This window comes from Bradysia coprophila, assembly GCF_014529535.1.
Source record: "Bradysia coprophila strain Holo2 chromosome IV unlocalized genomic scaffold, BU_Bcop_v1 contig_81, whole genome shotgun sequence".
Lineage (NCBI taxonomy): Eukaryota > Metazoa > Arthropoda > Insecta > Diptera > Sciaridae > Bradysia > Bradysia coprophila.
Genome location: NW_023503375.1, coordinates 5320351 through 5334616, shown reverse-complemented (window position 1 = coordinate 5334616; position 14266 = coordinate 5320351). Strand labels below are relative to the sequence as shown.

General features: G+C 36.5%; 1 protein-coding gene across 1 annotated transcript; it reads left to right on the top strand.

The window, feature by feature from the left end:
• Window positions 1-4378: 4378 nt before the first annotated feature.
• Window positions 4379-5579, top strand: LOC119072316 (lipase member I-like). The gene is made up of 3 exons (XM_037177504.1): window positions 4379-4726; window positions 4790-5155; window positions 5252-5579. The coding sequence occupies exons 1-3, from the start codon at window positions 4453-4455 to the stop codon at window positions 5530-5532; spliced, it is 921 nt and encodes a 306-aa protein (XP_037033399.1). The 5' UTR covers window positions 4379-4452; the 3' UTR covers window positions 5533-5579.
• The last annotated feature ends 8687 nt before the right edge of the window (window positions 5580-14266 follow it).

The window sequence follows — 14266 nt, the reverse complement described above, 5'->3', positions numbered from 1 at the left end:
GTGTCTCTAATGGTTACATCCCACAAAATTGGTTTACCGTGACTCCATGGAATTAGAGTCACACCGTCCGGTCTTTTACCGTCATCTCTAGAAATGCCCGGAGGTTGTAACAGATTCGGAAAACCTGCAGAGGAAAATCCATGAGAAAAGATTTTATTAACTTCATCATGTCCTGGAATCCATCCTCCGCTTTTTTTGCAAGATAAACCATGTAAGCCATCCTTCGTAACCTTCTTTCCACAAATACATTTATGTTCTTCGCATAATTGGCTACCCAAACGAAGACCAACAGCAATTCTTGCAGAATTGTTATCTAATAGTAAGCCTAACTGACTCGAAGGAACCACTTGCAGCCACTTTGAGGACTCTTTAGTTGATGACGCAAGCAGTCGAGCACGAGCAGTCGGCTCACTAGAATCAAACATTTCCGAAAATCTACTTTTGATCCTTGGGATATCCCAATTCTTTTGCTCTTTCCTAAGGATATCGTTGTCTGGAATATAATCTTGAGGGATTGCCTCAATCATACGCAAAATGTCGTCATCAATAATTTTTAAATTAAATTTCTGAAGTAATTCATTTGACAAATCTGATGATGAATAAACAGATGACAAATAGGCTGGTACTGCCAAATCTTCTACTTTCCTAATACCCATACCCCCAAAAGAGAACGGGAGAGACGCTTGATCCCACGAAAACCCGTCCACCCTCGTATTAGTAATAGCTTCAAGCGTAGAACGGAAAATCTCGTCTACAGCTTTCAGCTTATCCGACAACAAAAAAGCCTTACAAGTCCGCAACAGATAATTAAACCTACAACTACTCAAAGATTTCCTAAAAATACACAAAGCAGGATGAACATCCATCAACTTCAAACGATCGCACATCAAACTAATTGATTCTATCTTCGAAGAAAACATCCTTTCTAAACCTTATTCGAAGACTGGCGAGCCTAAAATCTCAAGTGAAGACTCATCAACCTTTTTAATCCCTGGCAACAGAGCTGAAATATCAGCATACATGCTAGCCTCATCCTCAGCAGAAGCATTCACAAAAAATACTTCACATTTATCAGCGTTCAAAGGTAACCCTGATGTTTCACAAAAGGACAATACCTTCCTAATGTCTTGTAAAACAGCTGACAGAACATCACCTATAGTACCATCGTCTAGGTACCACCCATTTAACCTAGACCCGAGAGAATGAGTCATTCTCATAATACCAATACAAAAACCAGGAGGAGCTAAAGGATCACCCTGCTGATACCCTCTTTTAGAAAAAAGCGGTTCATCAGTAAAATAAAGATTCGAAGGAAGCCTATACGCCTGCTGCAACAAAGGCAACAACTCCGGACAAATGTCCTTCACTTCACCTAGCATGAACTTCCTAAACAGCATATTAAACGCATTCCTAAAGTCAAACTTATCCAGCACCATTGGTTCAGCATGATCAGCCATACAAAACTTACGCACAGCATGAACCAACGCTTCAGCACCACCCTCAATGCCGAAACCCCATTGAACCGGCTTCAACTTTTCAACTAACTTTTCCCTAATATTACTACAAGCAATTTTCGATGCTAAGCGTCTCCAAACAACCCCAACTGCTATTGGCCTCACATCACTTTCTCCCTTCAAAAGAGCAGTCAAAGAAGCACCAAAAAGGATCTTCGCAACTTCACTCTGCACTTTACCACCCTTAATAACATCCATAAATGCAGCAATCGCTCTTAACAATCGATTTGCTGAATCACCACAAGTAAAAGATATAAGATCTTTTAAGTGTCTAGGACGTAACCCACCAATCCCTCCAGAAGAACTCAAACTTTTTGTTTGAAAGGTATTAACGAATGTAAAGCGTCGGTAAAATTTCCGGTCTCCTAACAAAATGGCTGCCGGTGGCCATATTGGATTTTAATAAAAGTGATATATATTGGGAAAAATGGTACTCAGAGTGTTTCTGTTAACATGGAAATAATTTGTTATGTGTGTGGGGTGTTTCAGGCATTCCATATATGGACATCTATATATATATCTATATTCACCTATATTGAGCTATATACAGGCATATAGAGTTATATAATAGCATATTCCTCTGTGAAATGTTTATTTATAGTGAAATATAGGTAAATGTAGCGGTAGCTGTTTAAATAGGAATTTATGAAATTTGACTTCGTACGGGGCTGTCTATATTGCCTCCGGCAATTTATTTGTATATGCTTACAAGACAAAGAAAGATAATGTAAGTGATTTTAAAGGGCGAATAGCTTTTCAGTAGAGAATGAAGTAAAAGAAATGAAGAGTTTCACAGTAAAGGCTTTTGATACGAATAGGTGTTTCGTACAGGTCGGCGTTAGCTATGTTTTTTTTCATTATCTGTGTCATAAGTGAAAAATTACAATCAATTTATTTGATGGACATAATTAGGTTTGATTGTCAGTATGACACAGATTATGATGATAAAAATTACGACTTTACTCGATACTTTATCAATCGCACCACAAATAGTACGCACATGTTCACATTTTCCCACATTTAATTTATAAATGAGCCCTACATTTGCTATCAAAATCGCGCACTTTAGCTCCAAAGTCCGAGAGGCGAGCACAGACGAATTGTTTTTCTATTGTGATTTTGGTGTTGAGGATTTTGGTGTTGGTGATGTTGGTGTTGGTGACGTTGTAAATGTAAATAGAATCGTTACTTTTATGCAGTGGGACCTAAGAGTAATTCTACGTAGAGAGGAAATTTCGAACGAAATTACGTAAAATATGTGGTCCCAACATAAAATGCGAAATGTTTATTGGAATATGTTTGTCCTCTTAATCCACGCCATTAGTCGTATAAAATTATACGTCAGAGAGAGCTTTTTTTTCCTTTGTTACGATCTGTCAGTTTTTCTATTTTGCCATTAGTATGTAAATGAAAACTAAAATTGAGATATCTTTGCTGTTTTAAGTGGTTTTTCATATTTTTTTGGACCGAAATGTTTGAAAGTGTGTTTGGAATCGATTGACATTAACAGATTGTGTGAAAATATTTTTATATGACTAATGACGTGGATTAAGTGGGCAAATTGAACTTCAAAAGCGTCACCATATACATGTGTTGGTGAAAATTATACGAAATGTGTATCTTATACAAACTAATCTTGGCACCATATTTCGTCGTACGAATTTCCTCGCTAGGTAACATTACTCTTAGAGTGGGACATGTTGTTATGGTCGCAGTATTTTCGGGAAAACATTTTCGAAAACAGGTGAAAATGTTATCTTAAAAATAGTTTCTGCTATTGATTGAACAATTGAAGTCTCAATTCATGATCAATACAGGACAGAAGTTAATACTCATCAGATTTAAGAAATTAATGAAGGATCTACCAAATTTGATGAGTTTTTGCAATCGCAGCGAAAATATGAATAAAATTTGCAACACAAAAAGCATTTTCTGATAGTAGCAGTAAATTACGTTCCAACGTTTTTCTAATTTCTAAAAATATTTTGTTTATCTAGTGTAGAAATATCGCGACTTCGTCGCTCATTTCCGACCCACTATAAACAAAACGTTGTTCCTAACTTATGCTAAGAGGCTTTTTTTAGCGAACTCGATTCGTCGTCTCCGGCTCGTGCTGGAAACCTCTCGTTCGCATGCGTTAGTAAAAATACTATTTCATATCTGTTTTGCTGTCGCTTTGTCCGATGACAGTTCTGGGAAGAAAACGGCTATAATTTGCCCTGTTGATATAAATTTTCTATCCTGAGCTGTCACTTTTGTTTTTGTTTTAAACAAATTGAAGTTTTTGTTTCGGAGAAAGAAACAATAAATCCGAAAGAAAGTAAGGAATTCCAACTCGAGCGATGGGCGTTGTATCTACAATTCTTAATTTGACGAACTTTATTCTTAAGTTGATTGAGAATAAGGTTGCGGACGCTGATAAATCCCTGTGCATTTTATTTACTATTGTTCATTGATAGAAGGAACGCGTCATGGAATAACATCTGAATAACATGATTAGATAGGCCACACTATACTTGCTTTGTGGCCGATAGAAATGATAGGAGGATTCAATCAATCAATACTTTGTTGATAAACCGAATTTAAATAACATCATTGCGTTAGTCGATTATCTTCAGGCCCCCCTTATAAAAGCGAATCAAAATTGAAAAGCAATTCAAAGTATAGGCACAACCGAATCGCCACATACGAAAAGACAAAAATTGGAAAGGAGAAAGGGAAATGAAGTTAATTTGCGCAACTTTTGTGTTACTGGTAGCTGCAGGTAATTTGAATTTGACGCTTCTCAAAGATGGGAAACGTAATTGTTTTCATCGGATATTCAGCTGCATCAAGCCCAATTCTTGAACCCGAGAATGGCGGAAGGTATTTTGAATCGGATCCGGTTTCATCCGATAATAAAGAAGACTGGCAATTAGTGCCAGACGTTGATGGCAAAATGCATTTAGTAAACATCGCCAGTGTCAATTCGGATGCAGAACCACTATTTGATCCCGTGGCTGACACCCATTTTCGGCTGTTCACTAGACTAAATCCAAACTCAGGTCAATTGATTGTAGTTAACAATAATGCACAGTTGGCCGCTAGTAATTTTAATCCTGCGCTTCCCACTCGATTTATGATACACGGTTGGAATGGTGGTGGAGCCAATTCAGGGGCATCAATGGCTCGTGCTTGGCTAGATCAAATAAATTGCAACGCATTCGGAGTCGGTAAAATATTGTTTGAACCATGTGAAGATGACAACATGTATTAAGGACATTTGTCCTAATTAGACTGGGGAGCTGGGGCTCGAACTCCTAACTACGTTTTGGCTCGTAATAGAGTTGGCATTACTGGACATGCTGTAGGTGCATATATCGAATTTCTCCATCGAAATGGATTGTCCTTCTCGAATGTTGTGGTCGCCGGCCACAGTCTAGGTGCTCACGTGGCGGCTTTCGCCGGAAAGAGAGTTCGACAGGCAACTGGCTCGCTTATACACGCTGTGGTCGGATTAGATCCCGCCGGACCACTTTTTTCGCTTGACGATCCTGCCAATCGCATTGATCATACGGATGCAACGTATGTGGAAAGTATCGTAACTGACGGAGGAAGACTCGGCTTTGAGCATCCCGTTGGTCATGCTAATTTTTATCCGAGTAAGTTATTACCTCAAAATCCATTTTATCGGACAATTCGATTGGTGACGAGTGTGTTGATACGACTCATCTCATCAATTGACATTTCTTTCTCAGATTGGGGAACAACACAACCAATGTGTCCACCGAACGATTTTACTGGACAATGTAGCCATAGCATAGTGAGCACGTTCTTCGGTGCTTCATTCAACTCGAGCCACATTTTTGGCGCAACAAGGTGTCGCGATTTAAATGACATTCGTAACCGAAATTGTGTGCAAAGTGGCCCGAGCAGACGCATGGGTGGTGAGCCAGTTATGGACGGTGTTAGTCCTGTTGGTAGCGTATTTTTCTTGGCAACATATGTTGATCCCCCATTTGCTCAAGGTCCTAGGTAAATTCTATTCGCTGGTTTTGACTACGAGAAATATAAGAGTGTCAGTGCTGGAAATGCTGTGTTTGTTTTGATCAGGGAAAGTCTGAAGTGAAAACAAGAGACCTACGATTTAAGAATGAAAATGAAAATTCAAAAATAATGAAATACGAGTGTCGAATAATAGGAACGTCTATATCATCTGCCTCTGCTACACAGTTCTCTGATACAGGAAATTGTTTCATGAAACTGATAAAGGCAAAGATTTAAGATTGTTAATCTATCTGTTGAAAGTGCTTAGATGACGCTCTTAGCTTCTTATCGAAAAAAGTAATAGATTTGCAATCCTTACTAGAAAATATGGAAGGTCGTCACCTCACCTCCATCCGTGGGATAGAAAGAAGAACAAGAAATGTCTGTATGATCTACTATACTTGCTATCTATTTGGTACATCAGACGACCGAAGCACATGATGTCGCAGCGTCCAGTGCATCCTCAGCTAGTACTTCGGGCATTCGGAGACAACGTGAAACTCCTTTCCGTTTCCGAAGCTACATGTGGAGGTTAGTATGATAATGTTGAATGAAGTGAAGTACTAGATGTCAGATTTTTAACCTGAGACGAAGCAGACGTTATATTGTGATGAAACTGTTAAGATAATTGATTCCACCTCATAAATTTAACAAATATATTCAGCGATCTTTATAGTATAGCTCAAGCTCAGTACAGCTCACACTGGTGTATGTATAAGTAAACACACAAGCCGACATAAATGTTACGTCGTCGAAACTCTTCCGTTGAAAGCTCATAACACATCTAGCGATAAGAAAAACAACATTATTATTATAGGGAAAAATATTTCCATCTGTAAACTTTCTCATAAGGATTTCGAATGCTTCGAAACTTCCACTTTTTTTTCGGTACATTGTACATGTACATATAGAACGAATGCTGTATATGAAAAGCACCATGGAAGATCTATAGTGTGTGTAATACACGTAAAACATATATAATTTCGAATGTTTCAAATAAAAGGCATTATAGAGGAATCGAAATATGCGTTTTCACACCTTTTCACATGGAAAAAAATTTCTATATTTTGGGGCTAAAATATTGCCGAAAATATCATCGGTGAAAATGGTTTTTATTTTCTCGGTCGGCGGTGGTGCGAGAGACAGCGAAGTGGAGTAAAATATATATAATATAAAAATGAGAAGCTTATGTCTTGTACGATATTGAAATGTTGTGTGGATATAATTGGTTTTTCATTGTTTCGAAAAAGGAAAATGGGGAGACTTCTCGTCGGGTTTTTTTTCAACATTTTTTTTTGTTTCACATTTTTAGGAGAAAATATTTTCCAGCTTGTTGGTTTTTATGTTTTGTTTGTCGCAAATACATAAATTGAGTAACATTAGTAGAACATTTGCCTAACAACCAATATGTATTCGGTTGAAACCACTTTTTTGTATTTTAATGAGGCGGATTACCAGAAAATATTCAAGAATCGGAATCTATATTCAGAAAGGTGACGTGTCGCATTAGTGAATTCTATGAAAAATGAAATTTGTGTAATTTTAATCCTTTCTTAAGTCTACATGATGTAAGTAGAATATGTTTGGGAATGTTGACGAAACATGATGTAACTTGTGCGTGTAGTAAAGTAGTAAGTAGTAAAAAACGCAAATTTCAGTTGTCCTAAAGTATTATGTCTCCTTTCCGAATTCCACTATTCATATAAAAGGAAGGATATTGCGATTCGGTTGAATTTGATTGCACTGAAAAAGCGACGACACGAGGAACGATGACGTTCTGAAGAAACAACGAGTTCATGAAGAAGCGGTGAGTATTTGACGATTCTTCAAGAACTCACCTTTTCTTCAGGAAATCTCCGTTTCTTCAGAAATTCGTCGTTAATTGTGTCGTTGATTTTTTAGTGCAATTTGAATTTGTGGGTTAACCTTTTTTAACCACTGAGTACCATGATCATAAACCATTGAGGAGTGTAGTTCCTTCCATATTTTATATCTCCTTTATTCAGAAAGTCTCGATTATTTTTGGTGGATGAAATAATGCTGTCAGATAACATCACAAACTGGAAATTGAGTTTATAAGTCGAATTCGTTCACTCCAATTTACACATTTTTACATTGTTTTCAGCTGTTATTGTTAGGTACGACAGCAAAATGTAAAAAAAATGAAATAGAATTTTTTTTTCAAAATCTCAAAAAAAGACTTCGATCAAAGGAAGTAATAGATTTAAAAGCTTTAGCCATCTATAAAAGGCGAATCGATGTAGAAAAGTTTGTATCTTGCATCTACTAACTATGTATGCTGCATACTATGTACTTCGGCTGTAAAATAATTTTCCATTGGAAAAAGCTCAATTGAAGAAAATCCGAAAAATGACCATCATACGAAATACGTATAATATGGTGAATGGTGTGGTGATTCAACCTCACGCACACGAAAACGTTGAGTTTCTAATTGAATAACTTTTATGTTACAAAAACCAAAAACCAGAGCTACACATAACTTTTTATGCTTGCTGGATTTTATGCAGGTCTCATTATCGTTATGCAAAAATATAATTAAAAGAAGTTTGGCGAAAAAGCAAGAATGAAACGTACCGTAATGTGTATGATGTACACAAAATGTAAAAAAAAAAATTTGGTTACAAAAAAGAATCACAAGCACCCAGAACTCGTTCAAGTTGTAATAACGATGATAAACTTAAAAAAAATTCGGGAAAGATTTCTCGGGATGGAAAAAAATTGGAAAAATAATTAAGAAACTTTCTTAATAAGTTAGATAAAAATGTTCCTAATTTTTAGAAGAAGCAACTTTTTTGGTTGGAAAAATAATGCAATTTGAATTTCAGTTAGACACGCTCTGCTCTCGTTGTAGAAGGGTTTTATATACACTACACAATAGACAATAAAAACAAATTTGGAAATTTAAAGCCTGAAATATGTTTGGCCGGTGCTATTGAAACGCGCGTGCAAATAGTCTCTCTTGGACATAATGGAAAAGCGTATGCAAATAGTTTCTCTTGGACAATATTACAGTGCGCGTGCAAATACTCTATCTTGGACAATATTACCATGTGCGTGCAAATAGTTTTCTTGGACACTATTGAAACGTGCATGCAAATGGTCTCTCTTGAACACTATTGAAACGTGCATGCAAATGGTCTCTCTTGGACACTAGTGAACCGCGGGTGCAAAAAGTCTCTCTTAGACGTTATGGAAACGCGTGTGCAAATAGTCTCTCCTGGACACTCTTGAAACGCGCGTGCAAATCGTCTCTCTTGGACACTATTGAAACTCGAGTGGAAATAGTCTTCCTGGGACACTATTGGTACCAATAGTCTCTGATAACACGCGTGCCGATTAACACAATTAACACACGAGTGAACATACTCACTCAATTGACACTATTGAAACGCGCCGCCATTGACTGGCGGATATTACGGGTGGCAAACAGAGCACTTATATCAGAACGCATGTCTTAATAGTTTTCAAGAAAGACTCTTGGCAGGGTCTGCGAATATCATCTTAGCTTCATATTTCATATTTACATCCACACAGTTACACAAAATCATTTTTGAAGGGATCCCAATTAACGAAAACCGAATTACGTTAAGTGTTTCAAACGACATAACCTGGTAAAGAAAAGACGAACAGCCAATGCCTCATACTCTGCGTAACTGTATTTTATTAGGTCCTTTAACCTTTTCCCTTTTTCCACTTAATTAGCACTAATAAATGAGTGTAATTGTACGACTGGAATGGATTTTTCGTTTTCGTAACTGATTGTTTCTTATATACCGTTGTACGCTGCTTGTATCTTCTTATGTTACCTTAATTCTAATGGTTTTGAGCTACGTTTACTTCGATCAAAGGATAATTTCATTTATTTGTCTTGTTTATTTGTGTCTCGGTTCTTTTGGGTTTGGTATTGAAGTTGGCAACAAGGACTACTTTTTACGGTGAAATGGTTCAATTAACGGCAGAAAAATATTAAAATTGAATGATTTGAAAAGTTCAAGTAGCGAGATATTTTCTTGAATTTAAATCAAATTATCTTTTCACCAGACGAGTGTAATTATCAAGCCTATTAATTCGTTAGACATTAGTATATTTCAGCAGGAATAGTGTCGTCTTAGTATTCCAACAAATTTTGAAAATCTATTACTTCACTGATGTTAACATATCTACATTTCGTTACAAAAGAGCATCCCAACAAAAATCTCTTCGAGAAAAGTGTATGAAGTCTATGAAGTACAATTTCTAAAATGAATGATATCGCTAGAGTTGACGCTTTCAGCTTTGTTACGCAACGAGTAATCTTTAACACCCAATTAGTTCAAACAAGCTGGCTTAGTTTTTCTCATCATCTGCCAAATAATTTTTACCAAAAAAAAAATTGACTGGAAACAACCAAAATTTTACCAAAAAAATCTGCGTCGCATGTGGCAGATAAATTTTCTTGCTGGTCTGTTCCTGAACATCTGCCACTTTGCGACGTAGACTTTTTTGGTAAAATTTTTGTTGTTTCCAGTCAATTTTTTTTGGTAAAAATTATTTGGCAGATGATGAGAAAAACTAAGCCAGCTGGTAGATAGACAGAAACATACAGAGTAAGTTGAAGGATTTTGATTGTTTGGAAAAAGTCAATTTGGTGCATTTTCTATGAAAAATGACCAACTTCAAAACGATGTATCTCCGGCAATTTTAAACCTACATAGTCGAGTGATAGCTCAATTTGTTCGTATTTAAAGCGAGAATATGATAGAATAGGTGATAAAGTGTGGTGATCAAGTCTAAAGGGCAGAAACTGAAATGTTCGGCTATACATAGTTGCCGCGTCTCAAAAAAACTTCTTCGTTCTTTTTTTGGAAGGTAGACGGCGTAAAGTCCTCCGCTATCGCTCCGGACATGATTGTAGCGAGATATTACCTTTTATTTTTCTCGTCCATGTCGATAACAGATGACATGTCAAATTGAGCCAAATGTCGAGTTGATGATAGATATGAGCCTCAATGGAATTTATACACCTGAGCCCGAAAGAGCAACAATGTTTGAAGCGCGTCGATTGTATATACGCAACGAGTAATCTTTAGCCGATTGTCATGATTTCACACCCGCCCTGAACAAAAATAAAGTTTTACCGAAAATGCACCCAAAAATTGATCGCTGTTCTGAATAGAGGGACCCTAGGGGAGTTCAAAACGATGGTTCGTTAAGCTGGACCAGATGCTTCCCCAGCCCATACAATTTTTTCCTTAGTTGTATGGGTGATGGGAAGCATCTGGTCCAGCTTAACGGACCATCGTTTTGAACTCCCCTAGGGTCCTTCTATTCAGAACAGCGATCAATTTTTGGGTGCATTTTCGGTAAAACTTTATTTTTGTTCAGGGCGGGTGTGATTTTTTGATTGTTTGAAAGGTATCAACGACTATTACCGGTCTCCTAACAAAATGGCTCCCGGTCGCCATATTGGATTTTAGTAAAAGTGAAATATCTTGGTAAAAATGGCACCCAACTGAGAAGTAATTGTTTATGTGCGGGGTGTTCCTGGCATTCCATATAGAGCGAAATATATAGATCTATTTTGAGCTATGTACTAGCATATTTAGCTGTATTATTTTATTTGTTGCTATATATTTATCAAGATATAACGGTTATATAACTGTTTATATTGAAATTTATTAAAGGTTTTGTACGGGGCTGTCAACATTGCTGCAAGTAATTTTTATGAGAGTTAGTATAGGGATAAATCCAGAGAGAAGCTTACAATTACATTAAGAGAAATTAATAGAAAAGAGAGGATGAATAAAAGACGAGGTGATGAAGAATCTCGTACGGGTCTAGAACTTTCGAACGTTGTCAATCATTTTTTTTTTCAATCAATTAACCATTTTTCTGCTAATCTAGTTAATTAAAGCCAATCGAAAGTACTGGCTCGACTAAAATTGATTTTTCACTGATGAGTGGTGTCGGACGAGTAGGAATGTTGGAAGGCAATTTTCTTAATTTTCTTCGTAAAATTCACATTTTTGTTGAAATAAAATATTTTTCGACCAGAACCCAAAATTTCCATTCAGATTTCAACTTTCGTTTGGCGGAATTCAGACATATTTTCGAAATTAATATTTACAGACTGTGACAAAAAGTTTTTCATTTCACCAAGAAATTTATTTAATTTGTATAATATGTCGCTCCATGTCGTCTCTGATGTAATATAAAGTTACCCCTAATTGGTAATGTAAACATAACTCTTCTCAATATATACATTTGCAATTCCAAACCAACTAATTACAAAACTTGAAAATTTCATACATTAGAAAATATCCGTTGGGGGTGCGGGAAAACAGAAAAAGTACGAAAATATGCAGTTTTTCTTGCTTTCTCGCCAATAGCTACTGTTGTCTGTACAAACTCAATTTTCTTAAAAATTAAATATTTTGTTTCGTCTGGTCAATTCACGCCGTAAGTGTGGCTAAAATTTGAATTTTAAGTGAACGATTCGATGAAAAAGTGAACCGAAAAATACATTTCAACGCTTCCTTGTATGAAAGTGACGCTACGTTAGAAAGACCTCCACACTTTCCATTTTGAATTTCGACCGCATTTACGGCGTGAATAACTTTTATTTGACATATCACACACAATTCTTGTGTGAAAACATCCAAAGTCCAGAGATATGCTTGAAAAACTAGTGCAAAACAATAGCTAAATTGTTTTAATTTTTTAGATTTTCCTAAAATTTTGATACTTGGATTCTTCTTGTAAACGCCTTTCATTTGATGTATCGAACACTATTTTTGAGCGAAAAAATTCAGAGATATGCGGGAAAACCAGAAAAAAAGAGGCAAATCACACTGTTTTGCTTGCTTTCTCGCCAATAACTACTGATCGACAAACCCGATATTTACAAAAAATTCAATATTTAGTTTCGTCTCGTCAATTCCTTTCAGTTGATGTATCGCAAATCAAAAACAAAACAAAAACACTGTTCTGGGAACTTGACTCCAACCTTACATCGCCGTTTTGAAGCACTTTCACTCGAGTCGCGACAACGTTTTCACGCTAGAAAGTTAAGTGGACTCGCAAAACAGAATTAAGCAACGTAAGGCTCATAATTTTTTTAAATGTTTGGTCTCAAAACAGTGCGCGTATTTGCCTGTTTCCCGTCGAAACGAAGTTTGGAGTCAACTTCCCGGAATATTGTTTTTGTTTTGCCTGTTTTTCACTAGTTTCTCAAGCATATCTCTGGCTGCTTTGACTCAGAAATGGTGTGCGATCTGTCAAATGTCAGCTGGTGAAATTCAGCTCTTACTGATTCGGCAAAGCTTCTGGTTTAGTGCGTGTATTGACGAGATTAAACAAAATATTAAATTTTTAAGAAAACCGTGTTTTCCTGTTTTATGTTTTCCCGCACCTCACCTGGGGCCACACAATCCATAAGAAGTTGAAATTTTGGGTGTATGTCCCGACTCACGCCGAATCTGAGCACTTACTGGATGAGCTACAAAATGTAACGTTCCCACATCCATCCACAGCGGGTGAATTAAAGCATTTTGTACATTTTATAATACAAATTATAAAATGAAACGAAATGAAAATGTTGATGCAAAATGTGGGTTGAGTGGAAATACAACAGTCTCTCGCTTTATAATAAATTATTCATAAGTTGTCACGATGAATATAATGCTTTGTGGCTTATGCGGTGATTATTTTTGAATTTATAAATTAATTTGTAGAAAATCTACAGCAGAAAAGGGAAGAAGAAAAAAAAAACGGAAAGGAACCCACTGCATATGTATTTCATTGCGAGTACAACATTAATGCAACAATATCAACGACAAATTCCCGGCAAATCCCTCCGTATGACAACAACAACAACAAAAAAAAAGTTTCAGCAAAAAATTATTGTCAATGTGATGAATACAGAGGCAAAAAAAGTTGCAAATTGCATTTGTATTCATGAAGAGTTTTCATTTTACCCAAGAGAGTTTTCCCTACTGTTTAATAGGACCATGAACAAATCGAGAAAAACTAAATATCTTCGCCGCCGTTGCCGTTCCGTATACAGTACGTATGTATAACTAACAGTTTTTCGTTCATTTTTATTTCGCTGGGCATTCCTGCACTATGAATTGAATTGGCTATAGGAACGAAGGATAAGTTGAGCACTGAGTAAAATAACAGAATTTGTCTGACCACAGTTTGTTTCGCCGGTGTGTGTACATAAACATATCTATACGTACAGTTGCGCCATTTAATACTCTCATGAGACTGCGGTTCAGAAACGAAATATTAGCAAAGGGCAATTTGGTGGCTTTAGGCAAGTTAACTGTAATAGAATTCAATGGTTCCGCTCTGTACGAAATGGATTTCGGATGAAAAGTATATTTTATATGAATTTGTCAGTAGCTCTGATGTATAGTAGCTTCTGAAGTTGATGGTGTTCTTCATCGTTGTGTGTAATGGCATGGCGTATAATTAAAATAATGAAGTTGGTAAAATTACCGAAAGCATATCGCGTATAAGCCTAAGCGGCTTATACATGCTGATACATTCCGGAGTCTATTTAAAAATGGATCTGACTAATAAGCCAGACATAAAAATGGAAATCAGTCAGGCAAGGAAGACATCCGCATTTATTTTCCATTTAATTGGTATGATGGATCAAGCAAAAAAAGAAGAGAGTTTCGATTAGACTCTCTGGACTCTTTTGAAAGAGAAGGCTACAA

What these genes read in the sequence shown, in the direction of transcription:
- LOC119072316 (XM_037177504.1), top strand. Translation starts at nt 4,453, where the DNA reads ATGCATTTAGTAAACATCGCCAGTGTCAATTCGGATGCAGAACCACTA. An exon ending in TTGCAACGCATTCGGAGTCG is followed by an intron (nt 4,727 to 4,789) that starts GTAAAATATTGT and finishes TGTCCTAATTAG; the next exon opens with ACTGGGGAGCTGGGGCTCGA. An exon ending in TCATGCTAATTTTTATCCGA is followed by an intron (nt 5,156 to 5,251) that starts GTAAGTTATTAC and finishes TTTCTTTCTCAG; the next exon opens with ATTGGGGAACAACACAACCA.